Consider the following 27,308-nt stretch of genomic DNA (forward strand, 5'->3'; position numbering starts at 1 on the left):
GCAGGTACTGTGGATACAGAGACATAACTGATTCACAGCTTGTACTCAGTGGGATCTGTTTTGTGTGGGGAAGTCAAAAGGTAAGCCTTACAATATGAAGCAGGGATGCTATAACTAGGAGCGGCTCTCAATCATTTGTTTGGAAACACAGAGGATCAGTACGAAGTATAATACATAAGGTTCTGAAAAAAAATTTTAGAAGGAGATAGAAAAGTGTACTATGTCTTCACTCAGTACAGTTTCATTGAACGTTCAGTAACATTTTTTTTTTTTTTTTAAAAAGAAACTTCATTAACAAGAGCTTATGAATTGTGGTCGTCTGCTCCTTTTGCCTCCTGTTTGATTGTATCATGTTATGAATTGTCCAGTACATTGTAGTAGTTTCACCCATGACTTCTGCAATATAAAGTTAAATTTCCTAGTCTTTCAATATCACCAAAAAAATTCAGTCTTTCCAAACTGTATTGCATGACAAAGTTACTTACAAGAAAAGAAGCCGAAACAAGATGAAACCTATCCCCAGAGCACCTTTTTTATCTCTTTTGCTCATGTAGGGATGGGAGGAAGTACACGTTTACTATGGAGATTATCAGGTTTAAGCTATCTACTGCTGGTTACCACAAGTACACTCAGACACACACACAAAATCACAATGCAGAGATACATATATCAGAATCATTCAAGATTCCTCCTTTACTACCCCACAAAGCACTGATTTTACACACTTAAAGAAAAAGTTAAGCTAATTGCATTGCCAGAAATAATAACAAAGGCTTCTGTCTCTGGTCTATTTGAATTAGTACTAATGCATGTTTCATTGGTGTTGTTTTTTTGTAAAGAAATCTAAACCATCAGAATTACTGTAATGTTCCCTCAGTGCTTTAAGTCTTCAGAACTTGTAAATGACAATCTGATCAACTGCCTGGCCAACTCAGCAGCTCATTTCTTTTGAAAGGTGTAAGAATAAATTGATTCTTCTGCTATTTCTTCCTTTTGTAATTTAAGAAAGTGTACTGTGTTAAACTATAGTAATGTGGATGTTCTGGACAAGAGACTTTAAGCATATAGACTTTTTGGAAGCTGGAAATATGATTTTAAAGAAACTTTTCTTGTTATGATATGCAGTTTCTGAGAAATTTTCTGCATCTTGGCAATAGCAACATCAGTTATATTCATACAGACTTTCAAATGCACTAAGCAATCCACTACTGCCGTGTTAGGACTGTTTATTTTCTCTCAGTCCTACTGAAGTCAATGATTTATTTTAATAAATTTTTTCCCAGTACTGTGAAAAGAACCTTGACCTAGTCATGTAGATATACCAGCTCTTCAAGAGTAAAAAACATCACTCCTGGGGATGCACAAGGGCTTAAAAACAGCACTGCAACTTCTCTTACTTATTTACAGTTGGTAATGAGTAGTAAGGGTAGCACTCTAAGAAATCAGGAGGGTAAGGAACTGGGAAATTTTTCTGCTTCTTTTCAATGTACATCATCAATTATTGCTTTAATAAGCTTACTTTATAGCAGGAGCCACATTGCAGATTGTAATGTGCAACCTGACTGGCCAGGTAGATGGATGGGGAACTGGGAAAAAGAGGATCTTTTGTTTGTGACCCTGCTCACAGAATAATCCCCACAGTTTCTGCATTTCCCTTCCGAGAAGTGACAGCAGTTACCTTTTCCATTAGCACATACAACAGGTTGTAATTCATGAAATGGGAACTTGAAAAGATTATGAAGTTAGATTAAGTTCACGCCACCCTTCCCACCCAAAGTGCAAACTTCCAGTTAGACAGAGGATTCTCATACAAGAAGTACATAGGTCACTTTCTGAACTTTCTTGCACTTTCTTGGGAAACTGCAAAATATTTTGGCCTTTCAGCTTCTGAACTGAAATGGAAGCAGCACAAGGTAAACAGTAACATTTTCTTTGCAAGGAGATTGATGCATTGTTCAAATGTGTTGGCTCATATCTAGAATAATACCCTTGTTTTGGTTCCCAGATTTGTATGTACAGCACTTTCTCAGCTTCCACTGCCTTCAGCAAGAACCCACACATAACAAAAGTTATAAAAAGATAACAGTTATAAAAAGTTATAAAAAAGTTATAAAAAAAGTTATAAAAAGATAACAGAAGTCTTCCATGAGAAGACTATATAACTACTTTTTTTTTTTTTTTTTTTTTCTGTACAGAAGTACATTATAGTGAGAACACAAGAAAAATAAAGGTTCAAACTCTGTTCTTCCTGACTTTTCTCTGAATATCTAAGTCCCAAATAACCTGTTAAAAACAAAACAAAACAAAAACAAAAAACACACTTTTGTTTTGTTTTGTTTTGACATAAATATATGTTATTTAAGTTCTAGTCTTGGTGAAGCCAAAAGATCATTTCACTTCAACTTCCCCTTGTGGTTGTTTTTTCTTCAAATAAATAGAAACACTAGATCAATGACAGAAACAGAAGATGTCTGTATGTAATTCCTAGTTAAGCAGATAACCTCTGTGCAACTGTTGACTGTACAAGGAATTGTGCAATTCTTCAAAATGCATGCAGGTCTGATTTATGAGACAAAAAAACCTCTTTTCACTTCTCACCTGTAACTTTTTCCTTTTTATTGCCACATGATAATGTCTCAACAGGTCTTTTAAAACTCATATTTTTTTAACAGAATCAGATCTTGGTGAGTTCGCTAGGAGGTAATGAAAGAAAGATTATAAATCTACCACCATTTTAAGAAGTATGTATACTCATGAATTCTGTGACAGTGAAAAAAACACAGAAGCTTATAACCACTGAATGAATTGGCCTCTAACCCATGGACAGGATATAATGATAAGGAACAGAATAAGGAAAGAAAATCATGGAAAACGATGGATTAAATAGAGATCTTATCTTAGTTGGCATCATAAAGGCCTGATTTGGGCTCTACTAAGGTTAATGGATTGAGGGAGTTTAGCTGTTTGCATAAGATGCTAGTGTTGTTCTAAATTCATGATAATTTATTGGAATTTTAGTGGAACAGGTTTCCCAGAGAGGTTGTGGATGCCCCATCCCTGGAGGTGTTCAAGACCAGGTTAGATGAGGTCCTGAACAACCTGATCTAGTGGGTGGCATCCCTGCCTATGTCAGGGGTTTTGGAACTAGATGATCTCTAAAGTCCCTTCCAAGCCAAGCCATTCTATGATTCTATTGCTTGACTATTTCCCTTTCCAGATGGAGAGACTTCAAAATTATCTTTATGCAACACTTTTTGTTTTCAGAAGAGATAAATAATTTCCAAGTTACTTTTATTCCCCTTGAGTGTAATAATAATTACTAGTTAAAGAAGACTTCCTCTAATTGCGAATTCAGCATTTGGACATTGGAACTAAGATGTTGCACTACTCTGTACCTATGAATGTAAATAGCACAAGTATGAAAAAAAAGGCAGAAAGACAGCATCTGTCCAAGCCGAAAGACTTGCTGATACAATGATTGGCATACAAGAGAAAAGAACCCTCATCAAATTCTAAATACTGAAGAGGCAGGCTGTTCTGCTCTTTGCTTTTGTTTTGAAAGACAGACCTCTACGATGGAGAGAATAGCCAGAAATCTAAGAGATTCTTTGGAGAAAGACCAACAGCCTATATGCCCTCCTGACTGAACCTTTTCAAACATCTCTCTAACACCAGCAGACAAAGTTATCACATTCACATGGATGTGCAACTGTTGAAATTAGACAAGAATGTTCCAGCGTGACACTATCTTCTTCATCATGCATTCCTCTACATCTCTTTTGTCCCTCTCTTGTCACATTTTCTCATCATTCACATAAATCATAAGACCAACAACATCATGATGCAGAAAAATGTGAAGACAATATAATTCTTGCACCCAAAGTGAGACCAGGACTAGTGAAGGCATAGGGCTTGACCAGAACAGCTAGACGACATCCAAGCTTGGTCCCAAAATTGCTGTCACATCTTGTGCACCAGGCTAAAGGATCTATCCATGCATGGTCATCTCTTCATCCCTATGGTCTGGTAATTTCAACAGAGCTTCATTTTTCTTTTCTTCCTTCTTTTTGGTACTTGTTTACATCAAAACAGAAAAACTTTCTACCACCAGAAACTCAGTCTTCAACAACAGAAGCCTGGGAGCTTCAATTTTCCACCAAGCAATTCTGTCCAATAAAAGCTGATTGACTAATACCATTTTCTGAGAAAGTATGTTGATATTTTTTGATTAACCTGGTTTTATATAAGCACTGAGTTTCATGATACTTAATATTCTTTTTTTTTTCTCATATGCTAATCAACGACTTTCAGAATAATGTAATTTTTATAGCAAGTATGCTAAGAAATGAAACAGCCAGATCCCTTCCTACTCAGAACCCTGTTTGCATATAGTATATACAGCAAATACTTTACGAGCATCTTTGATTTGACTCCAGTTATTCCATTACAATTAAGGTAACACATCTGAGTCACAAGATAGAAAACCTTGAGGTCCTGACACTGAAAAGTTCCTACCACTATATTTTGAATTTTAAGATCCCATATGATTTTAAAGGATTTTTTTTTTTTTTTTTTTTTTTTTTTTTTTTTTTTTAGCATTAAGCCATTGAATACTGTTCTGACTCACTGCTGGAAAGAAAAACGTTTTCCACAACCCACTACAAAAAGATACTTACTCACACTCACACTGATATCTTAATTCGGAGTATGGTGTATTAAAAAATACCCTACCACAAAACAACCAGCCACAAATATTGCAAAAGGAATTACAAGAAAAATAATTGCCTCATTTCTGTTATTCTTCAAAATGCAAAGGTCATTTAAGTTAGGGCTGCTTTTAGTAAAATCTCAGGGAACCAAACACAAAGCTTTGAGAGAGAAAAGACCATTTAATCAACTTAACATCTTTTCAGCTCCACAACTTATTTCAAGTAAGATCTACAATTAGCATTTCCACTTACATGAGGTTATATGCAATATATTGTACTGATTATCTTTTTATCCTGGAACTTGACATTTTTATTTCTAAGACAAACATGTACATCAATTTACCTGGACTCCCCAAAGCTCCCAAATATTTTGATACAGGCAGAAAAGCTGGCTCGCTCAATGAGAAAATCCACGGGGTTTGTCACGTTAGTAGCCTGTTCTCTTTGCTAAGAGGAGTTCTGCTTCTCAGAGAGGGTTTGCATAAGAATGTTGCTTGTGGTTTTTATTATCATGATCAGTAGAAAAAAGCTGCTCTCCGCAGGATATTAGGCAAAAAGCAGTGGAGGAAAAGGGAACTAAAATTTGTTCAGACTGCTTTGGTGCTGCCATCAGCAATATTCACTATGTGATATTTAAAAGCAAAGTGAGATCCAGTACTGCATTTACCCCATATTGCAGAGTCCTGTGAAGCTATATTGGTGCATACAAGCTTGAATTTTTACTGAATAATATTTAAGAAAACATGTGTGGTAATTACAAGCTTAAAGACAGTGGACCTCTTGGGTCATCAAGTCTAGTCCCCTGCTGCCAGCAAGGATCACTACATCCATTCCCACTCATCAACTAAAGACGTCAGCTAACATGTTTGTTTGCTCCCAACTTTGCCAATAGGTTCTGGCATTCTCCTGTCCAGTGTTTTAAAGCATTTGCTTTATAGAGGTTTTTTTGTTGTTGTTTGTTTTTTCAAAATTATGATCTATTATGATTTATTTTACTCTTTTGCCTCTCAGTTTATTACACAAATCAAAGTATGACATAGGATAGGGAAATTAATATTGAGAAAATAAGCTTCACAAGAAACTCTAAACGTGGAGCTAAATCCAAACCACAAAGGCAGAACCCTCTGCTAAATAGAGCTCAGTGAACTTGCTGGAGCTCTGCATGGTGATAAGATTGCATTAGAAAAATTTTGTGACTGAGCTTCATTAAAAGTTGTTTGGCTCTTCCTCATTGTTCATCACTTCCCCTTCTGCACAACCTTATTTATTTATTTATTTATTTATTTATTTATTTATTTATTTTGTTGTCTCAAAAAAGCATTGGAGGTACTTAATACTTCTAGATTAATTTTACAAACACCTCTATTTTAGCTAGTTTGGAAGCCTATTAGTGTTGGATGGAACTTATCTGAGATAAAAATACTATTACATGTTTTATATTTGTCACTTTCCAATAATAATTTTGTTGTTGTTACATTGGGCAACATTTTTTTCTTAGTGGGAGATATGCAATTCTGAGACATTCATGAGTTCTTTATGCTATTCATTCTGTTGTACACAATTTGATTTATAAAATCATATTTATTTTTGAAAATAAACATTCATTGCCAGTGGTGAATCATTTATCATTAATCTTAAGGCAGATTGTGACTGTTGTTCTAGTTGGCAGTTTGCACAACTGTATTACAATGTTAAATGTAGCAATATAGACCTTTTTCACTGGTAAACAACACTGCAAGATTTGGCTCACTGTATTAGCACTAGGCAAATCATACTGTGATCAAAGAATGAGCTCTTCTTTGCAACTCTGAGTGCTAGACAGTTCCTGTCATCTTCCCTTTCATCCAGTGCACAGAAAATAAATACTTCTCTAACTGATAGAATGCTGCTGAGGAAATAAATTGGAACAAACACAATAAAAATATCAGTTTAGGCTGTGAAATTGCTCTGAAAGTTGCCCATGTGCAATATCTGCATTTTATGCTTCATTTCACACTTGGAGATGCAACAGCTTCCTAGATCATCCCTCTTTTTTTCCACATAGTTCTGTGGAGGATGTTTGTGAGTAGTTTGAGGGAATTAGTTGTTTTTAGCAGATGAAAGAATCTGAAGGAATTAATATTTTAAGGAACAGGACCTTCAAACCTGAAAGCACATTATAGCTATATTGCTTTTTTTCTATTATTTCACCAAAAACCAAAAAGCAGTAGCAGCAGAAACAGCAGCAATAACAGCAACACAAAATTATATTTAAGCAAGACAAACATATCAATAATAATAATGCCTTCCATACATAAGCATGCCATTCCAGACTCTGTGTTGACCAAAACTGGCATCTAAATCCCAGCATAATAATGGCAATGGTAGTAGTATTCTCATGTGCAAAATTTATTACTGCAGTGATACCTTTTTTTTTTTTTTTTTGTAACAGAGCATTTACTCAGCTTTAGTTTCCACATACCTTTGGGAAAAGTGGATGCTTAAACATTAAATTTGTCCAAAATAGATGAAAAAAAAAAAAAAAAGGAAAAAAAGTACTTCACTGACTTGTTCTGCTGTAAATGCTAGTTCAGCTTTTTAAGGTAACTTTTATGCACTGACGTTGTCCTGTACTCTGAAATGGCTGGAGAGTCAGGCACTACTATCTGAACAGCTTAGGTTTCCAGTTCAGTGCTTACAAAAAATATAGTCATGATCTTGTTACCTCTGTGGCTGCAAACCATAGTGGTGAAATGACACTGAGAAAAAGCAAGCAAATAAAGAAACAAAAACAAACAAACAAAAACCCACAAACTTTTTTCTTTCCACGTTGTTTTAACACAGTTCATTTCACTGATCTTAGTCTACTATGTGGTCCCAAAACAGGTGTGACAACATAACAGAACTGATGGTGAATGAAGATGGGAGATGAAGAATATAGAAATGATTTGCTTTATGAGGTAATGTTTAAAATACGCCTAAAAAAAAGCACATAAGAGATCACCTTTGGAACCCTACAAAAATATCATTAAAGCAAGTTGGCAATCCCCTTTCTAAATCAGAATAATGTTGTTCCATCTGTAATATACAGTACATATATGTGGAGTGCTTGAGAAAGAGAAAGTCAATTTTAAGAGTTTTTCACTGAAGCCTCTATTTCTATCTCCTGACCACTCTCAGGAGGTCTTTTGCCTCCTAGTGGCAGACCAGGAGCAGCAGAAGAAATGATGCATTTTTCCTGCTGAAAATCTGCTTACACATCCCTGTACTCAGAGGATTAGCCTATCTGGTTTCATGCCACTCCTGAGGGATAATATTTCAAGTATTTAAATGTTGTTAAAGGACAAGACAAGAAGTTAATATGCCTGCTTAACACTGCTGTGCCAATCCTGGGAGTCTGGAATTCTGGGAAAAAAGTGTCATTCAGATGTCATCCGCGACAGGTAGCCACGGCAGTGATTTGTTACAGTGATCCTTTGGAAAGTACCTGAAATTCAGTAGAAACTTGACATTCCTGAACACTGACAGTAGCTTCTGCATTCATTGCATTTCTTGTTGAAGCAGTCTACATTATCTTTGTATCTGCAGACAGGGCCAGACTTCCTGAAACATGTGTTGTTCCATTTCCCTGAGGTTGCCATTTGAAAGTGGGTTTAATATTTCTGACAGAGGTTTGGTGTGGTCAGGATCGAAGTAACATCATTGTCTCAAGTCTAAAATGTACTGTCATGTATACAGGAAGAGCTGGGCTTCCCAGATATTATTTGTGGACAGCTGACAGACAGGATTTCCCAAAAGCTCCTCAAGTTGAAGCTGTGGCTCTTTTAAACTGCCATAATTCAAACCTTATAATCTTATAGCTGTTGAATTTTATTACAATATTTATGTTTGTCCAAACCAGGAGTACGGAAATCTGTTTCCACTATTTAGATCTCCTTATACTAAAAGAAGGTAGATCTGAAGAGCGAAGAAAGAAGGCAAAAGATGATGTCAGAATCTAGGTTGGTTATACTTTGTAAATGATGTATTTCTGTCATCAAGGAAAGACCAGTGTACTCCAGCGTCACAGTCACATGCATGCCTTGTGGAAGAAAAGTTAAGCTCCTGGTTTTCTGCTTGGTTGTAAGCACTGGTGCTGCTGATGCAAAGCACCTTCAGTTAAAAAGTAAAAAAAAATTAAAAATCTTTCATTTGAAAAGTTTTTTTTTTTTTTTTTTTTTTTTTTTTTTTTTTTTTTTAGTTTGACCATAGCAGTGCTCTGTTGGCTCACATCCTAAGCAGTCCTATTTTGAAGGCAACCTTTTCATTTGGATACAAAATTTATCTCCACGTAGACTGGAAGGAAATCCTGGGCTTTCACTAGATAGTTCAGAAAAACTCTTGAAAGCACACGGCTCACTGAGGCAGGCAGCAGCCATGACATCCTCAGATGAACTATTGCCCCTGGCCTCCCTTACTCCACCACTTGTGCCTTGCTGAGAGCCACAGCTGACCACCATTGGCAGCTTGACTGGATGGTTTAATGAGCTAAATTGCAGGTGATATGTTTTTGCTGCGACTGCTGAATTTGCAGTTGCCAACTCCTGGGTAGAAGGAAGAGGTGCCAGCCACAGGCCTGCTGGCTATTTTGGTAAGGCAGGCAAGGTGAGAAGCTGCTAGAAGCAGTGGATGAGGGGAAGGTGGTAGAAACCAGGATAAGAGGGAGGACAGATGAGCATGGTAGGGCTACAAGGAGCTGGGTGGGGGCAGTTCATGTGGGGAGAAGAGCTCTGGAAGCTGGTGAGGCTGGGTAACCTTCTGCCTTCCCACATGACGTTGTGCTCTGTCAATTCCCCCTGTGCCTCTTGAAGGTGGCCTGGCCCTGCCCCACCATTGGATCGTGGGGCCCTGCCTTGCTCCATCCTCCCTGCCAGGGCTGAGCACGTCAGGGAGGGCCCCAGGACTGGCTGGAGCGAGCACACAGGCCTGGAGCATGGGGCAGCCATCTTCGTAGTTGCTGTGACAGCAATGTCCTAATAGTGAGGGAGAGGAATGAAATGGGGAAAGGGGAGACAGGGTGAGAAGTGACGGAGGAAACAGTGTTCTCAAGGAAGAAGTTACTTCAATTCCCTATCCTTACCATATACCCTTATTCAGACGGGGAATTCTCTACTGGCTTGGCTTCCCCCTCAGCATCCCCCCTAGCTGCTGATACCAGGACGAGGAAGAAGTGGAAAAGCAAGAGGAACAGCCAGCTTTAGCAATAGACCCCTGACTTCCCTTTCTCCTCCATGTGTCCTTCCCCTCTTCTGTCTGGGAAGAAAACAAACATGCAAGAACATGCAAATCCCTCGCCAGCAGTTGTGCAAAGGCTGTGGGAGGGGAATGTCTCTGGACTCCCCATGATTTCGCACACAAAGTTAACACCCTCCTTTCCTACCCCCTCACAGAGTCACAGAATGGCCAAGATTGGAAGGGACCTCTGAAGATCATCTAGTCCAACCCACTTGTCAAGCAGGACCTCCTAGAGAACATTGTGCAGGATGGCATCCAGGCAGGCTTTGAATATCTCCAGAGGAGGAGACTCCACAACCTCTCTGGACAACCTGTTCCAGTGCTCTGTCACCCTCCCAGTAAAGAAGTGCCCTCTCATATTCAGCTGGAACATCCTGTGCTTCAGTTTGTGCCCATTGCCTCTCATCCTGTCAGTGGACACAACCGAAAAGAGACTGGCTCCATCCTCTCAACACCCTCCCCTCAGATATTTATACACGTTAACGAGGTCTTCCCTCAGTCTTCTCTTCTCCAGGCTAAACAGGCCCAGCTCTCTCAACCTGTCCTCGTATGACAGGTGCTCCAGTGCTCTCATCATTTGTAGCCCTCCTCTGGACTTGCTCCAGTGGTTCTCTGTCCCTCTTCTACTGGGGAACCCAGAATTGGACACAATACTCTGGGTGGGGCCTCACCAGGGCTGAGTAAGGGGTGGGAGGATCACCTCCCTTGAGCTGCTGGCAACACTCTTCCGAATGCAGCCCCAGATACTGTTGGCCTTCTTGGCCACAAGGGCACATTGCTGGCACACGGTCAGCCTGCTGTCCACCAGGACTCCCAGGTCTCTCTCTGCAGAGCTGCTCTCCAGCAGGTCAGCCCCCAACCTGTACTGGTGCTTGTGGTTATTCTTCCCTAAGTGCAGGACCCTGCGCTTGCCCTTGTTGAACTTCATGAGGTTCCTCTCGATCCTACCCTCCAGGCTGTCGAGGTCCCTCTGAACAGCAGCACAGTCCTCTGGATTATCAGCCACTCCTCCGAGCTTTGTGTCATCAGCAAACTTGCCGAGGGTGCACTTTGCTCCATCATCCAGATTGTTGATGAATAAGTTGAACAACACTGGACCCTGTACTGACTCCCAGGGGACACTGCTAGCTACAGGCCTCCAACTAGACTGTACCACTGAGCAAAACCCTCTGAGCTCTGCCATCCAGCCAATTATCAATCCACCTCACTGTCCACTCACCAAGGCTGCACTTCCTGAGTTTGTTTATGAGGATGTTATGGGAGACAGTGTCAAAAGCCTTGCTGAAGTCAAGGCAGACCACATCTACCGCTCTCCCCTCATATACCCAGCTAGTCATCTCATCTTAGAAAGCTATCAAATAGGTTAAGCATCATTTCCCCTCGCATGTTAAACCCCTGACAGCTCTTCAATTCTCATCTGCTTTTAGTGTAGAGAAGCAAATAGAACCCCACGATTCCTAAAAAGCATCTCGGCTCCAGGCAAAGTCTTGGTTTCACTGCTTTCCCTTCTGGGCACAAAGGACTCACAGCTGGTGTCTGTGCCTCTTCAGGTATCACCTTATCTCAGTTACCATGAACTTACCCTGGGAAGAGGGTAGCAAAGGGCCTTTACCCTTCAAAATCTCCTCATTAAATATCTGAAGAAAATTGAATTTGTGAATTCAGCAATATAGGCTTTGTTAGTGTCATTTGATTTCTTATGAACAGATATTTTCTTTTTAATTGAATTAAAAACTGCACTATCAAAACTACATTTGGTAGCTAATGTCTGAGTCATATCAGTGGTGGGCAGGCTGCTTTTGCTATAGAAAAGATGTTTATTTTATCAAACAAACAAACAAACCCATCAAAAGCAGACTTTCATGATCAATTTTGGTAAGGCAAGTGATCCCTGACAAAAATGTATTTTAATGAAATGCAATTGACATTGTTCTACACTTCAGATGCTCTCAAGCAAGTACCTATAACAAGTATGTCTGAATTTGAAACATGTGGAATAAAGAAAATGAAGGCTCAAGTTAAATTCTCAGTTGTCATGACTCTTTCACCATTCCGCCTTTGCACCCCTTCATGAGGCTTCTGTGATAATTAGTGTTATTTAGTATAACTGCAACAATTAACAATTTTAGAGTCTGTTCTCATGGTCTTGGATTTTAACTTTTTAATATATGCTGTATTACAAGTATTTTAGTGTTCTAAAATAGGAAGGGGGAAAGGTCAGGTTAAAAAACTTGGTGCTTTACAGTTTAACCTTAATTATATGTTAGGAATGTTATTTATATTGCAATGAAACCTTCTTGGCTTATGTTGTAAAGTCACTTTACCCAGACAGTCACGTGGGTAAAAAGTGTGCATTTTTGCCTGTGTATCATTAACAGGTTTCAGGAAACAGATAGTTACTTTCTCATGCAAGTCCTGTTGATTCACTGGAGACTATGATACAGAAGGAAAAACCTATTATTTTCAGGCTGGAGCTCTTTTGCTTCTGCTCAAGTGGCAAGAATAACACAAGGAAAGTCCAACAAGGAGATGCACTGTAGAGCTTACCAAACACCATGTTCACCTAAGTAAGGTACCATGTAACACCAATCTCTGATATTGTTGTGTAATATCTCTTTTTCTAGCATTAATGTAGTACTTTGCAGTGGGGAACATTTACAAACACTTCTATTACATCTTTAATCTTTTATGACAAGCTTCTCAGCAGTTGAGAAATGCACACAAGAATTAATTTTAGCTGGAACTAATTTTACAACTTCAAGCACAGTAGATTAAGCATGAGATATTTTGTCTACCTCTTAGGAAGGACTGAGAAGCTTCTGGAAAAAAATATTTCTGATTCTAGTGGCTCCAGCTGATTTGCAAAGGCCAGAAATGGAAAAGTACTACATACTTTCAAGGATTTTATCCCCAGTAGCATTTAATGACTTTTTTATAGGGACTCTGCTTTCGAAGTTCAGAAGCAGTTGGTAAAATATGTTGTGTTCTGTGAGCACTACATGAATTACTTCAAAATGAGACATAGTGACTCAGCTTTGCTTGCACTTGTTGCTGTACAGATGTTACCTCATCCACACCCGAACTGCAGATAACGTGCCTCCATATAAGCAATTATTGTGCTTATTGCATGGCTGGTCAGAGACTTCACACAGGCAGTTTCCACACAGCAGCTACTCAGCTGTAACTTGCCGGGCTGTGCAGCTAGATTACCAATTACCTGTTTCTCAGCTCATTTCATGATCTCAGTGCAGAGACTGAGTGCTAGCTGAGAGTGCGGGATCTAGGCTAAAGCACAGTGAAATGGGACTTGGCAACTGAATGCATATAAGGTTCTTTTTTGTAGAGCTAAAAATGTGTTATATGAAGGTAGAGAATACACTGGAATCCCTGCCTATGTACAGCATAAAGTAGGAAGATGACTGTAGAATCAGGGTCTGGGTTATGAAAGGGAGGATATATGATAAAAGAGTGAGGGAAGAAAACACTTCATGCTCAGGTACTGCCACTGGGCAAATGGAGTTTTAGAATCCCTTACATAGGCCTTGCATGCTTGCTTTCTTGCTGAAGACCCATTATACATATAGAGCATCATTCATCCATTTGCCACTCATCCTATGCATAATTCTGCAACTTCTGTAAGTCAACAGTTTAACTATATAATTGGAAAATTCACAAAAGAAAAAATGAGCCTGTGCTGCCATGGTGTTCAGTCACCTTGGCCAGCTGTACGTTCTGAGAAAGCAACACTTTCTCAGTGTTGATGTGGGGCATGGGACACCACACAATTACACCTTAAAACAGTGTAACCAAAGAGCTAGGATGCTGTGTAATGATGTCTACTGTTTTTCACCACGGTTTGTAACGGTGAAATTCCAATGGGGGAAGCAGTTCCACACCCATAGCCCACAGGTTTGGTACTATAGAAATTTAAGACTGTTATATATCACATCACTGAAAAAATGCAGATTGAAAATATTCAAGGAAAGAGAAGAAGAGGAGAGAAAAAGAACAAGGGACTGTGGCATGGGAGCAGAAGTGCTTTTCAGTCTAGATTATTTCACTGCTTGAGGTTACAGAACAACACATTTATACTAACAATAAAAAGAGACAGAGGATTAGAATAACTGCATGAGAGGAGTGACTGTGCAAGGAGTCCCTAAACCAACGTTGGAGTGGAAGAGAAGGAGGGTAGGAACATACTCTTTGAACATAGCTTCAGGACAGCTGTGTTGGTTAGAGAGGAACAAAGAAAATACATATAGAAAGTAATTTCTGTGCCTCACATGGGCAGAATCCTTCTTGTTCCCCTCACATCTCCCAGCTGCAATGTCTACCATACAAGCCTTTTGTACATTTTGATACTTTTCTTCCTGGATCATCTGCCCAGGCACAGGACTGGTCAAACCTTAGAATTCTTTACACAGAAAAAGCTTGAAAAAGCTTGGCAGAGTGGCTGGCACACCAGAGGCCTGTGCAGCCATTCAGAAAGACCTGGACAGACTGGAGAGCTGGGTGGAGAGGAGCCCCAGGAGGTTCAACAAGGGCAACTGCAGGGTCCTGAATCTGGGGAGGACCAGCCCCAGACACCAGTACAGGCTGGGGGCTGACCTGTTGGAGAGCAGATCTACGGAGAGGGACCTGGGGGTCAAGGTGGACAGCAGGCTGACCACGAGCCAGCAATGTGCCCTTGTGGCCAAGAAGGCCAATGGGATCCTAGCCTGCACCAGGAGGAGTGTGGACAGCAGGTCAAGAGAGATGATCCTCCCTCTCTACTAAGCCCTGGTGAGGCCGCACCTGGAGTATTGTGTGTGGTTCTGGGCTCCCCAGTACGAGAGGGATGTAGAACTTTTCGAAAGGGTCCAGTGCAGAGCCACGAAGATGATTAAGGGATTGGAGCATCTGTCTCATGATGAAAGACTAAGCAAGCTGGGCCTGTTTATCCTAGAGAAGAGGAGATTGAGAGGGGATCTTATCAACGTCTACAAATACCCGAGGGGACAATGTAAAGAGGATGGGGACAAACTTTTCTCAGTGGTGGCCAGTGATAAGGCAAGGGGTAATGGGTATAAATTGAATCACTGGAGGTTTCATCACCATTTGAGGGATAACTTCTTTATGGTTCAGGTGGCAGACCACTGGAACAGGCTGCCCATAGAGGTTGTGGAGTCTGCTTTGGAGATATCTAAAACCTGCCTGGATGCCATCCTGTGTCATACGCTCTAGGTGACCCTGCTTGAGCAGAGGGGTTGGACTAGGTGACCTCTGGAGGTCCCTTCCAACCTCAACTATTCTGTGATTCTGTGATTGTCAAACATGAAATCACATATCTGAAAAAAATGTTCAATCAGAAATGTTGAAGTTTAATTAAAAATAAAAACATTCCTTTATATGACTTCTCAGGTTAGTACAGTTCCTGACATCACTATGATGTGGCCTAAAAAACAACAACAAAGCGTATCTTCCTACAGAATAAACACTTCAAAACACAAAATAACTTCAGAAATGTTCCCATGGGAGTTTTAATCAAAGACAATAAAGATTAAAAATGAAAACCCAGTTCGATCGAAATAGCTTTAAAAAGGATGTTTCAATAAAATTTTCCTAAGCACTTCTTCTTAGGATTAATACCTAACACCCTTTCTGTGGCCCAATCCTTTGGGCTTTCAAAAGGTTTTTCTTTTGACTACCAATGAATTCTGATCCTTGCAAATGACAACTGGCTGGTCACAAGGCTGCTGGCTTCAAAGTGCATGTCCACCTGTGAGATAAACCCACAAAAGAAATGGAAAATGAGGTTAAATAAAAGTGCATTCTTCTGTTCCTCTGGCAAAGCAGAGCAGAAAACTAAGACCCGTTTTCCATCTGCTGGAAGAATCTCTTTGGCTTAGTCAACTTATGTAGAGAGTGTACACAAACCCCATATTCTGAAGCCAGCTGGTACATTCACAGTTTATTCTTTTTAAAAAAGAATTCTTCTTCCTTCCTGTACTACCATTCTGCCTTTTTCCAAGATTCCCCTTTCTACAAACCTTGCTCAGTCCCTTTTTATCCTATAGCTTGCATGTGCTAACTAGGAAACATGAGAGATGAGTGGGCAATGTGTCCTCTCTTCCATCATATGCCTGTCCTACAGTCAGATAGATTTCATTTTTCTGTAGTCAGACAGAAGTGAACACTACTTCACAGAGAACTTTCTCTCTACAATCTTGTTGTTGTTGTTGTTGTTGTTGTTGTGTTTTCCTTTTTTAAAATTCTTTTTCTTCTCTTTCTGTGGAGTCATTCCTTGGCACTTGCACAACGGTGACCTCTAATGGAGGAACCACTCCCATTATGAATCATAGCCTCACAGAATAATTTAGGTAGGGAGGGAACTCCGGAAGTCATCTTATCCAACTTTCTGCTCAGAGAAGGGCCAATACTTTCCTAATTGCTCAGAGCATTCTCCAATTGGGTTTTGACTACCTGCAAGGATGGAGATGCTGCAGTCCTAGGCTATCTGTTCCATTATTTGGTTTCCCTCACCAGGGTGTGTGCGTCCAGCTGGGTTTTCCCTTTTTGCAGCTTGTTTCGAAAGCCCGTTGTTTCCATTGCCATTTCCATTTAATCATGAAAGTGTAGCTTGCTGTGTCTATTATTTGCAGGCACTGGAATCTGGAAATGAGAAGGGGAAACCTAGTTCAGCAGGGTCTATTTTAGTTTTACTATCTCTTCACAGTGGCTACAGGCCATGACAGATAAGGAGGCTGCACATACCAGCTTTTCTGCTCCAAGGACTAACAAAGTGTATGGGGAAATGTGCACACTGCCTTTTGTTGTTGAGCAGTGGCTAGACTGATGAAAGCTAAGGCTAGTCAGCTGGGCATCCATTTAAGGATGAGCTGTTGTGAAGTTCCTTGATTGCACAGGATACATATGTTGTGGAGGATAGAACAGCTACTGGCTGTGGTGGGGAAAAGAGAGAAAAAAAAGCAAAAAGAAGAAAGCACCAGTGTTGGACTAAGGTAGGTCAGTTCATTCTTGAAGGCCAGTACATAAATTTTAGCCCTGTCAGCTGCTCTCAGAGGCTAAGTGAAAGAGATTTGACAGAAAACTCATGATGTGTAAGGAATATATTCAGATCAATGAAAACGTTGTTGTAGAGTAATGAATAAATTAGAGACAGAGGTCCAAAAAGGTCTAAGTGGGGCCAGCTGTAAAGACAGAACCACTGTGGGATAAACTGCAGGGCCTGCAAACACTTGAAAAGATGAAAAAGATTCAAAAAGGATTGGGAAAATAGTTGAAAAAAATACTGAGAGATGGAACAGATCAATGGTTGTAGCAAAATTACTGTTTTGCGAGGCTTTGAACAGGGGACATGATTTCCAAACATTTTTCTTCTTCCTCCAGTGAGAATAAGAATACCACTCTCCCTATGACTTGTCCACAGAATCAAAATGCAGACACTCTCAAAAGATTAGAGAAGGGCTCTAATATTGTAGTGGCTGTGACACTTCTTCAAAATTTTATTACACAAGCGTTAGAGATGCGTCAGCAGAAATAGAAGGAACATCCAGCCATAGCTGTGAATTCAAATTGCATAAAAATTCTCTGATCCTCATTCAATTCTGTGAAAATGTAAGCCCCTCAAGAACAGTTTAAATATATATTTTGACAAATTCTATGGCTTGAGTTTGGCAAAGGAGTGTCCCATTTTTAAGAACACATAATAAATAGTTACTATGAATTTTCACAGCTTTCAGTGATGACATGAAAAGCAGGGGGCCGTTGTTCACAACTTCAATACAATAACATGGGTGATGCTTTTGTTTTCTTCATATCTGTTTTGTTGTTGTTTTTGTTGTTTAATATTGATTTTCTGTGTATTCCAGCTTTTGGATTAAGGGATGTTGCTGAAGCCAGATGCTATTTTTGTTCATTTCACATTATTTCTATTAAGAACCCTAAACTCTGATGGACAATAATAATAATAATAATAATAATAATAATAATAATAATAATAATAATAGATTTGTTGGATTTTCTTAATTAAAATAAGAATAGTGTGCATGTTCTCTCTGTAAGAAAAAATAGCTTAAAAAAATGTCTTTTTATTAAAATGGACCTACAAATATCCCCAGGGTCTTAATCCCAGGCTGCTGATGCAAATATGGATGACTTACTGATAAATATTTAAATATATTAAAACAATTCACTTACAACTTCAAGAAATAAAAAGCGCACATATTCCTCTGTGTCTTAAACTATCAGGAGACATTCACAATGTAGTTACATGAGAAATGGGTAGGGTAAATGACTACTGAAAGTTCTCATATAAATATAAATATTCTGTTTTCAAAAGGAAGAGGATATTAGGGAAATGTTGCTAATTACCGTCTTTGAGTTAGAGCATAGAGAAAGGGAGTAGCTGTAATAAACGGTGACCAAATATGATTTCAAGAAAAGGTGTCAAGATGTGTAAGCCTTTTCTTGAAAGCAAAATGTTTGTATTTTTTCAGCTCCTCCTTCCTTTAAAAGCAGCTTTGGTGTTTTAAAAAGCTGATTTTGTTTGGCAGCACTGGGAGCATTGCATTAACTTGTACATCTTACTGTTAGTCTAGGAGAAGCAGACACATAAAATACAATGCTTTTCATGTTATAACTTGGGTGACAAAGGGAAAGATTGGGATCATTTTGTATCTTAGAGTGAGGTAATTAAATGTGGTATGTTCTGTCTCTGCTTCACATTTGTTTATGAATAATTTTTATTGTTTTCTCATCTAGATACCTAGCTCATTCATTCTACTTCTGTTAAGTAGGCCAAGCTGATTTTAGTGTGGATGGGCTGATCACAAACATATCTACATGTAGCTAGTTCTGGCTTGCCAGTGTTTTTCTTTAATGATATAATGGGTCTTTCATGTTTGCAGCAAGACATTTTGGGATAACAGGGATGCCAGAGCTTGAGATGTTCTGAGTGTAGTTTGGCCCTCTGTAACAATATAGAAGCATCACTAGGCATTATGTCTGCACAGAGTTTGGCTGTCTTAGAATATACTCTAGACAATCCACTACTTTTCCACTGCTTGACTAGCTTTGTCATTACACTTTTTCCTTGGTGTCTTATACAGTGAGCTAGAAAGAATTTTTGGATTTATTTGAAACAGATGTTCATTTGTATTTCAAATAATTTTGAAAGTATCTGAAAGATCTAGAAAAAAAATATTTTTTTTCTCTCAGATTTGTTTCTCTCAGTCTTTGTTTCTCTTTGCTTCTTGTGCTTCACTTGGGCTTGACAGACAGAGAAGTGTGCCTGGCTCACAAAGACAATAGCATTCTGAACGTTTTCTTTTTCTTAGTCCTGGAAGTTGTGTTTTTTTTACTCAAAGCAATTTCAAAATCAGCTGTGTTGCCAGTTAAGCAAGGCATAACATGAGTTGCTGGACTTCTGCGGCTATCTGAAGTCCAGTGGCCTCTCTGGTCTTCGCAGAAAGGTAGAGGTCACTTTGCACAGAATACCTTGCAAGACTGGTCCTTCAGAGTGTGGTTAGGTCTTCTGTTTGTCAGAGAAGCCACTTTTGTGTATTCTGGTACAGAATCATCAGGACTCCATCAAGACACAAAAGTTGGACATAAAATATAGCACTAGAAGACAGGGATTCTTTTTTTTTCCTGGTGAAAATAATGATATTAAAATGTATTGGCCTGGTATCCCTCATATCTCTCTCTCTCTTTTTTTTTTTTTATATCCTATTATAGAGGAAAATTTGAGGCATCTCAGTTATTGGAAAAATGTCCTTTCCTTTTAAAAATGATCAGCTGCTCTTAAATTTCATTTACCTCTAGGTAGTGGTCAAAAAATAAACCCCAATATAAGAGAAACCCACAGCTCTCCTGAGAGTGCCCTAAGCACCAGATAGAATATTAATAATGGTTGGTGAGAGGTTTCCACCTCTTTTGTTGACAGGGATTGGTTTGCATGAAATATGTGAGGATTCTTTGGTTCAGAGAAGGAGAAAGTGTAAAGTGTGTCTATAGACTAGTAATTACAACACTCACTTAGATCTAGTTTCCATGCACTGCTCCAAACACTTTATCTATCTATCTATCTATCTATCTATCTATCTATCTATCTATGACACACCAAAGGTAACTCTTTCCCTCTTGTCTACTTTGGTCACAGAGCAATTGAACTGCTGGTGATGCAGCAGTCCCTTCCAAATGGGCCTGATAATCTGATGAGATAGAGAAGAATACATAATTTATAAATACATTGAAATGAGTCATAAGCAATCTTAAATGGGGGAATCTGCATGACCAAAACTTTCTTGTCAAAATCTGAGACATATTCAAAGACAGGCAGGTTTTGAGCCTATCAAGTGCAGATTTGTAGACACTGCATATTTGTCTCTAACTTTGTCTTAGCCTTTTAGAATGAACACACAAAGTTTGAGGGCCTGAAGTTTCACGTGATCTACCTTGTATTGACATCTCCTTTCCTTGCCTTTATTTCTTTTCTTGTGAACTAGACAATGCTTGTAAGGTGTTTAAACCTCTTATAAAACTCTGAACTCCTCCTTGATGAAAGAACATCAAGATAATATCTTGTCAAACATACCTGCCTCATTCCTAAAATGGCTAACCAAAAAAATAGGTCTCCATAATCTTTTCATCAAAGCTTCCAATGGCAAAGTTTTTACAGTCTGATCAAGCATTCTGTTCCCATACTTTACTATCCTCAAAATTTTTTTTTCCTAATATTTAAGCTGAAAAATTAGCAGATTCCTTTATCTGTGAAACTATACCATCACCTTCTTTCTCCCCTTGATTTCAAATGAGAGCATGGCAAAATAGAGAGACTTCGATTTGAACAACCTTAGCCTTTGCTGAAATGATGTTAGCTCTTCAGTGGTACAGCTTTACTGAAAGCATGACGTGTTTGTGCACCTTCCACTGTTAACTAAAGCAACTCAACTCTGGGACCTTGAAACATTTTCAGAAGTATGCCAAGAAATAAAGTCAGATCATGGAAGATTCATATCTTCCATGAAGAAGATCATATTCATTTTTCTGAAGGTAAAGTTTAAGAGGAAGCGTTAGTATAACTGTTTGGAAATCCCTCAGGGTTTTCCCTCTAGGTAGTATGATGGTCTGGAAAAGAAAAAAAGCCATAATTATATGAAACCTGAAACCTCTATAAAAAGAGCATCTTCTACCTTGTATATCAATGAAAAAATGAACAAAGTTATTTAGAGGAAAAAATAGGTTTAAAAGAAGTCAGGATATCACACACTGTAGATTTCTGAATGGAGGTGGTTTGAATCTATGTGGTCTGTGGAATTAATTCTGTTTCATATTTCAGTGGTTCTATGTACTTCATTAATCGACTCTAATGGTACTGAGCTTGTTCATTCCATTCATGCCAGATTCTGTATTTTTCTGCATGTGCCTTGGGGACAAGATCACTTTTTCTAGACTGCAATATTTATTTTTATTTTTTAATAACCGTACTCATGAATTACATGCTTCGTGTTGCCCAGAGAAGTCATGGATGCTCCATCCCTGGAGATGTTCAAGACCAGGCTGGATGAGACCCTGGGCAGCTGATCTAGTGTGTGGCATCCCTGTCCATGATAAAGTATGTAATCCTAGCAAGCATCTCAGGAAACAAACATCCCTAGCTTTGACATACCCCTTAATGTATTTCTTTGTCCTCTGCTAGGTCACTTTATAGGCCTGACTCACATCTAAGGATAAGTGCTTATTCCACTTTTTGTTGTACATACTCTTTCAAACAAATAAAGAAACCCAAGGGGGCACTTTTCCTTCATTTAGGATATAACCACTTATAAATAAGAAGAAGCTTTTTTTTTTTTTTTTTTTTTCCCTGACTATCCATTAAAACAGACCACTTGTTTAAGTGGCCATTTGTTCTGTGTGACAAATGTTTGCTCTCAAAGGGCTAATATATTTTGACTGTCTTGGAAGCAGATGAAATTGTCTCCAAGACAAATGCAACAGAAACACAGCACTGACCCATTAATGAGTCATTTCAAGGCAAATTATAGTACAATAGTTGGTTTCCAAGAATTGCCAGTATGGAGATTTTTTTTGTTAAAGGTCATATATATGGTGAATGACAGAAACTCACAATTTAACTGTGAAGTTAGTAACGTTGCTGAGGCAATGTGAATGCCTTCCAAATTGGGCTACTTAGAAAATGTGGGTTTAGGTTTGCATTTGTACTTCAGATCTTATTATGAGATACTAAAAAGAGTTGGGGATTTCTGTACAGTAAACTTGAAATGACCTTCCTTTCTGTGCCACAACTCACTGTTTAACTGCTGTTCTATCTCCATGTGGATGTTATGACTAAGTGGATCCCAGTAGTTCTCTTTGCTTTTATGGATTACTTTTAACAAGAATTCTTTGTTAACAAACAGTAAATCCAAATAGATTAACCAATTTCCTTAGTTAGCCATATTTATATTAGTGGATTTATCTGAATTCTCATATCTCAAAAGTTCTTTTGCTTCTGACAGTGAATCTATGAATTTCCAGTTACACTGCAGGAAGACAGGCATGTTAAATGCTATTTCTCTAGCTTAGAAATCAATGCTAGTCTTAGCTTTAAGTCAAAGGAAAATGTGACCTTTTCCCTTTGCATTCATCAGCTCCAAACTCACATGAAGCAATACCTACCACCAGCTGTTAGGGTAGTTCTATGATTTTTTCATGCGGTATTATGTCTATGTGTTTTGTTTTAAACTTGGCTCTGTTGTGATGATCAGAAATGAAATACTGAACTCTGGGTTTTTATCCTATGGATCTTGGGATTCTGTGGTACCTCGCTCTCCTCCTTCCATCTCTTCCTATATGTAGTAAAAACAGAGCCAGCCAGATTGTGCCAATTTAATTTCATTGGCTATTTTGTAGGGATAAATTTGTCTTGTCAACCACTCTGACATCAGCCTTGGGTAAAACTGTCAGAAAACATCCTTTCCTTCATTACTCCACACTCTACTTTCTTCAATAGCTTGTTTTTCTTTCTTCTTTTTTGTTAATTTTTTTTTTTTTTTTGGTCTGACTTATAATGCTATACTATTAATTTCCACACCTGCGGTATCAATAATATGATTTACTTTCTTGGTGAGGCTGTTGGGATGCCTGTGATGCAGAGATGAAAGCACCCCTTTCCCCATAGTGCTATATAATTTTGTAAGGTAAATACAAGAAGAGTCTGAATTCATAGTTAGCGTTACTTTGAATTGTCAATCATATTTGAATTCTGAGAAAACAACTTGGAGCTTTAGAGAGATTTACAGAAAAAAAGTGGCACTGTTAATTGTTGCTTATTTTCAAACTTCTTTTGGCAACAGCAGAAGCCCTGCATCCAACATATTTGCATATGTGCATACTCTTTCTAAACAAACCCTCCTGTGAAAGCAGCTAGACAATTGAGTCATGCCAGTAGAGCAACTTTATGTTTGCCTCACAACTTTTAATGCAGGATTTTGCAAGTGCAAAGGCTTCATGTATATTTGGCCTTCCTGAATTGGTAACTCGAGTTAAAGAATCTCTGCAACAACAGGAGTTCAGCATGCCACAGCACAGTGAGATGCTAATTTGCTATAACTGTTGTGCCTATTTAGATCCCTTTTACACATGCATAAATCCAGAGTAAGTCAAGTGACTTGAATTGAATTTTTTTGTAAACAAGTATAGTATTTTTGTCTTTCTCAGTTGATCCTACACATTGCAACATTACAACAGAACATTACAAAAGAAATTAATAGAATAAGAATTATCAGTTTTGTGTTTTAAATATCAAAAGGTCATTTAAACAATTCATAGCCATTTTTTTTCAGATTCAGGGAGAACTCAATCACTGTATAAAACAGAAAAAAACTCAGCTAAAACCCTCCAAACTTTGCAAAGCACTGTTAAATGTAAACTGTATTATGTATTCAATCCTATTTCATGTTGTCATTTTATGAGTTTCTTGTAATGGACGTTAGACATTTTTCCCCATGAGGATACTAAATTCTGTAGCTTGGATTCCTATCTATATTTCATAATGTACCTTTTCTCTCTTGGAACAAGATGGGCATATTCAAATAAGAAACACCTCTTTATTACCACTACTTTCAGGAAAAGATTGCTTTATTTGGGCATATATACAATGACAAAAATATACAAGCTACTCCAGGAGTCTTGAACTATTTCTTGGGGAAAAGACAGTCTGAAAGGCTATTCAGATTACACAATTTTTACCATTTATCTGAAAAATCATTTGCCTCAAACTTTTTGACACAGTTTGTTAGTAAAATAGTTTCAAAAAACAGCTGCATATATTTAGGTTTGGAATTTTTAAGAATGTTTCTTTTTATGGAAAAAAATCTAAAGATTAGTAAAAAATACAACTATGCTGCAAGTTTACAGATAAAAGCACAAATCTTGTTTGTTTGTTTGTTTGTTTTTCATTTCAAAGGACTTCTGAATTAAACTAGGATAGTGCAGTGGCTTCCTAGAAATGTAGTTAAGGGTCTTTACTCATTCCCATTTCTTGCTTGGTGTCTTATTGACACCTGGCTGCAGAATTCCCCTAGATACACAAATAAATTTGTCCGCTTAGCCTTGAAAGAAGCTGTTGCCTCTTCCTTAATCTTGAATTTCAGAATCAGTAAGACATACACAAACCAGTTCACATGGTGAAGAAGCTGAAAAAACTAAAAAGTCTCTTCATGCCCTCAAAAGCAGGAAGTCAGCTACAAGGAACTGAATTGAAAATTATTAGAAATATGTTTAGAGCTTTACAGTTACATCCACTGCAGTTTTAATAATGAATCTTACATTTCCATGTAGTAAAAATAAAATTAATAGAGCTCTGTACTTACCATAGTTTTTGCCTCTCTGTCTCATACAAGTCTGCTAAAGAATATGTACTGTACTGGAGAGAGTCAAAAATGTTCTTTGTCCTTCACTGTGCACTTCCTATTTTGAAAGTGTATGTGGTCTCTCCAGCCTTCACAGGAAAAGATATCAGCAAAATCCTTGTTTTGCATATTATCAGAGACCTAACAGAAATTTTAACAGCATTTGTTTGGGATACACTGCAGCACTGTGAAGGACAAATGACAGTGAAGGAGCATTCATTCATTTTATGACCTCCAAGATTATAATGAAAAACATGTATATGCTGATGAGAAAAATATATAGTTACGTTTTCACTAATCTTTTGCAGAATTAAAAAAGCAAATATATTTAGTTTTTTGTCTTTCATACTCAAGGTTCCCAAGTTTTCATGTATTTGAACTTCATAACCTACCTCATATACCACTTCTTCTGGCTCAGATTTGCACAGATGTTTAAAATCTGAAGCCACATTCTTCCTCTAATAAGCTGACCTGTATTTCTGTCCGCTAACTTCTAACTCATCATGTCTTCATAACTCATAGTATCAGAAAAATAAGGTTGTTCTGGTCCAGCAGGTTATTAAAGCCCTGCACCGCCAGACCTCCTATGCACAAAAAGTTAAGGAAGAAACGGGATAAACCTCACTGGGGTAGGTGTAACAAAGGAAGCTAAAACAGAGGTTCTTCAGCAACATGATTGAAAAGACATGAAGGAAGGAAGGAAGGAAGGAAGGAAGGAAGGAAGGAAGGAAGGAAGGAAGGAAGGAAGGAAGGAAGGAAGGAAGGAAGGAGAGGTGTGAAGCACATGCTAAATGCAGGGGAAAGTGAGGACTCTGATATACTTCGGGTGAAGTCCAACTGCTAAATAAAAAAGCAGATAAGTTTTCAATAAGCAACCTTTGTATGAAGCAATGAGGGACAAATGAAAACAATAATAATGTAACAGAAAATACTGTATCTGTATCACAACCAAGATTTAAACTCTATTCTGTGATGAAACCAAGATTTACTCATAATCTTGGTAACAGAGCACTGAAATGATTGCTGCATTGCCGCAGTCCCAAAACATTGGTTTTCAATTAAAGTTTTAGTGCAATATATCTGTGGAGCTATAATAGCAAATACCACTACAGGTAATTATAAAGGCAATTAACATACTTACTATTTATTTTCTAGAAAACAGAAAATTAGTGTGGCAGCTACAAGCTCGTGTGTTTGAGCACAATATTATGCACCTTTGAGAAGGGATTTGAAAAAACAAATTGAAAAAGAAAATATTACCTTTGCACTCGGGAACATTCACCAAGTGTATTTCCATTTCTGTGGTTGAGTAGGAACAGTTTATGGTGACTGAAACCAATTAAAGACCTTCTTTTTTGGTCTGCATTTGTAGCACAGGGTGTGATTCACTTTCTTTGGTTACCATTTCAGTATAGTTTCACTTTTCAATTCTCTCCTACTGTAGGGACCCGGGGAACAGTTCTCTCCCTTGTTTCTTTTGGTAGTAAAAGTCTTCAGGGCCACCTGTAGTGGGCAGCGGGCAGGAAAAGAAGGTTCCAGGAGACTCTTCCAGACTTGGACTGCATGTATGTAACAGACTTACCTCCCTGATATGTGGTTGCTACTATTCCTGTGTTTCCAAACCACTCAGCCCTCATATCCCTTAGTTCTCAGTATTTTAAAATAATCTGTTTTCTTGTATCTTGCATCCCTGTTGATCTTCTTGAGCGTAGTAGAACAGCTGAATTCACACTAATGCCTTTCTACAACCAGGACACTAATTTTCTTTTGTTTACTCAGCTGCTTTTTTTTTTTTTTTTTTTTTTTTCCCATGAGACTTCCGGAACTTTATATCTTTGAGAACTATCCTTCCTCCCCCAACCTAATTAAATTTTCTTAGTTGTCTACCAATTTCAAAAGTTACTCAGGATACTGATAGGTAGTACAATTGCCTCACCCTTGTCTCTTTCGGGAGTTTTGCTAAAAATATAGGTGGCATTATACCAACTCTTCTACCTCTTTGTAATGTAGCTCTGATTTCATAAAAAAGTCTTTAACACATTGACATGTACAAGATACAATATCAAGCTCTTCAGCAAATGCTATAATAACTCTAGTAAAGCTGCATGTCTTTAAACATACCTGTGATGCAGGGTGTGAATTAGATGTTAGATGTGAGAGTGGAAATAAATCCAAAAGGGCTTTCTAGTCAAGATCGAAGTCTCTCTCAGGTTCTTTGCTGACAATATACTATCAAATGGCTGATGTTATATACATTATTCTGATATTCATGCTGGACTTGAATTCTTGAAAATCAGTTTGAAAACATTCACCCCAAAGAATTGTTGAAAATAAGACAAAGGGGGACTATTATGCTATTGACTAACAGACATAGATGATAGATGATTCATGTTCTAATGACAGCAGGAGACAAAAAAAAAAAAAAAGAAAA

At 38.3% G+C, this 27,308-nt stretch overlaps 1 protein-coding gene across 5 annotated transcripts in view; it reads right to left on the reverse strand.

Moving 5' to 3' along the window:
• FYB1 (FYN binding protein 1) overlaps positions 1 to 24,953 on the reverse strand; it is a 68,431-nt gene extending 43,478 nt beyond the window's left edge. For 4 of the 5 annotated variants that reach the window (XM_040541135.1, XM_040541134.1, XM_040541133.1 and 1 more), the window contains exon 1: positions 24,839 to 24,953. In XM_040541135.1, the coding sequence (XP_040397069.1) occupies positions 24,839 to 24,841 (3 nt within the window). In that variant the 5' untranslated portion in view covers positions 24,842 to 24,953. Of the gene's footprint in view, positions 1 to 5,052; positions 5,103 to 24,838 lie in introns of those variants that run through there. The other variant, XM_040541136.1, reaches the window with a different exon arrangement.
• Positions 24,954 to 27,308: the final 2,355 nt, after the last annotated feature.

This window comes from Cygnus olor, chromosome Z (assembly GCF_009769625.2).
Source record: "Cygnus olor isolate bCygOlo1 chromosome Z, bCygOlo1.pri.v2, whole genome shotgun sequence".
In the NCBI taxonomy this organism is placed as follows: domain Eukaryota; kingdom Metazoa; phylum Chordata; class Aves; order Anseriformes; family Anatidae; genus Cygnus; species Cygnus olor.